This window comes from Arachis ipaensis, chromosome B09 (genome assembly GCF_000816755.2).
Source record: "Arachis ipaensis cultivar K30076 chromosome B09, Araip1.1, whole genome shotgun sequence".
NCBI lineage: Eukaryota > Viridiplantae > Streptophyta > Magnoliopsida > Fabales > Fabaceae > Arachis > Arachis ipaensis.
In genome coordinates this window covers 143,175,553-143,178,006 of record NC_029793.2, presented here as the reverse complement: position 1 = coordinate 143,178,006, position 2,454 = coordinate 143,175,553, and the positions used below count along the sequence as shown (strand labels likewise).

The 2,454-nt window shown below is 32.8% G+C and overlaps 1 protein-coding gene across 1 annotated transcript in view; it reads right to left on the bottom strand.

Moving 5' to 3' along the window:
- Positions 1 to 1,398, bottom strand: part of LOC107616178 (alpha-xylosidase 1-like) — a 5,121-nt gene extending 3,723 nt beyond the window's left edge. Inside the window, exons 1-2 of the mRNA XM_021111037.1 lie at positions 1,178 to 1,398; positions 411 to 1,084 (exon numbers count right to left, since the gene is read on the bottom strand). Coding sequence (XP_020966696.1) covers positions 411 to 1,084; positions 1,178 to 1,395 — 892 coding nt within the window. The 5' untranslated portion in view covers positions 1,396 to 1,398. The remainder of the gene's footprint in view (positions 1 to 410; positions 1,085 to 1,177) is intronic.

Below are 2,454 nucleotides of genomic sequence, written 5' to 3'. Positions count from 1 at the left end.
AAGAATAATAATTTTAAAAAATAATATAATAAAAAAGGAAAAAACTTATATGCATGAAGTTGATAATTAAAAATTATTAAATAATTTGATAAGTTTGAGTAAATTATCTTTTAAGAATTTTTTATTAGGGAAAGTATGAGGAGAGAGAAGATTATTGTATGTAAGTTTTTACTAATAAAAAATAGGTGATTGTTATGATGCCTAAAAATGTTTGCCTAACTTATCAAAAAGGATTAAAATTAATATTTAATTTTAAAAGTATAAAAGTAAATAATTATTAAATATTAAAAAATTATCATAAAAAGTAAATTAGTCAAAAGTTAAACAACAAATTATAGACACCATAGAATTCACCTAAAAAAATAATATAATAAGACAAGAGAGCGAAAAGAAAGGAAAGAAAAGCATACCAAAGGACCAATAAGGCATTGGAGCGGGTCTGCCAATTAAGGAAGTGTACTGGTCAACAACATTAAGAGGCGAAGGTCCTGCAAAGAAGTAGAAATCTAAAACACCTCCAATGACCTTGTATGTCAGAGATGTTCCTCTGTACAACACATCCATTCCATTACTATTCAGCAACACAACACCATGTGCATATGCCTTCCCTCCTTTGTTTCTAAGATCCATGTACACAGGGTGCGCCCCGTATAAGTCAGCATTCACGTTAACTGCTGATATATCACTGCTGTACAATGTGTAAGGATCATTTGGATGTAGTTTGATCCCATGTGCCTGTGAATTCTCTCCCAAACCATACAAAGAAGCATCTTTGGGCAGCTTCGTTGAGATCTCCAAGTACTGGTCCTTGAACACCAATGGACCAAATGGGTCAGTTTCATCAGAACTCGAGTTGAAAAGGGTGTCTCCATTTGACTTTCTTTTCACCGCAAAGCTGAATGGATCACAAGTGTAAGTAAGAACAAGCTCAGAGCCAGAGTACTCTGCCACTGATCTTATTGGGTTCTTCTTATTGCTAACAATCTGGACCGGTTGCTCCCTCGGCAAAAGATCATAGGGAACCTCCCACCTTTGTTTCTTTGCATCAGTGATGTGTACCCTTAAACGGTTCTCACTCTCGTGCCTGCAAAACATGAAGAAAAATAAAAAATGTGAATGTTTGAGGGCAAGTAACTAAGTACTAGGTACTAAGCATGCAATGCGGTTATGTAGTTACTTGATGAAGAGACGTAGAAGAGGAATGTCAGGTCCATAGATGTAGTTGTTGTGCTTAACTTGGAGGAGTCCAAGAAGTGCACCATCAACTTCTTCAAGAGATAGGAGGGTGTAACCCAGGCCAATTTTGGTAGGTTTAAGATAAGAAGAGTAAGCTTGTTCAACAAAACAGAGGAGGCAAGTAATAAGAACAAGGGAAAAGAGATAGAGAGAAACCATAGCTTTTTTCTGACTTGTGATCATAGTTATACATAGTTAGATACCAATATAAATAAGAAGGATAAACCCTAAACCATAGCTCCTTTATTTTTTTACTTCTTAGCTCATGTCTGTTTAAAAAAATAATAATTATACTAAGAAGATCTATAGGAAAAGATATGCACCAATAAGTAAAATGAATAATCAAACCATACACAAAACAAACGTACATTTTTATATCTGAAATTTATACATGGATAATGGCCCCGTCAACTTAAATTAATATGCCATGACCCATGATTATTTTTATTATTTTTGCACAGAATCTGGCTGTTTGTATTGCTTGCTCCGAGGGACATTGGGATTTATTAATACTATCATATGTTTTATGATGGATCATCTTCTAATACAACCAAACTTTGCTGCCAAATAAGGCCAAAAGCACGAGGGATTTCAGCAATGGTAACAATTTCGTTACATCCATTTTATTGTATAATCTAAGCAATAAGCATATTAGTACATCCTAAACTTATAATAATCCCCGAATGGAAAATGTTGCTTGGGCACATGCGAATTCATCAAATAAGTAACATGTTCGCTATTTGACCAGTCAAATCTCAAATGGGATAAACAAATACTGCATGGTGAGATCCAAAAGACAAAATAAGTAGGGAAAAGAGAGAAAAATAAGAAGTAACGGGAACCAAGCATTTTGTTTTCAACGTTGTTTCATGGTTGAACCCGCTAAATTGAGCATGAATCTAAAATAAATAGAATTATGCTAAGTAATTAATGACTTTTTTGAATATATGAATAACGGGTTTTAAAATTGGTCCAATTAAAGTAAAACACACTATATTTTAAATTACTCACCTAAATCTTAATATTAGAATAATTATTCGCACACCTTGTGAATTAAACATCTGATATATCCATTGTTCACATTATTTAATATTTTTATTGTCTACCTATACTTTTCTAAATAAAAATTATACGGGACAGAAACTGAACATTGTTAAATAAAGATATGAATAATGCTACTAACAAAATTTATTATTTTTATCAGCCCAATTCTAAATT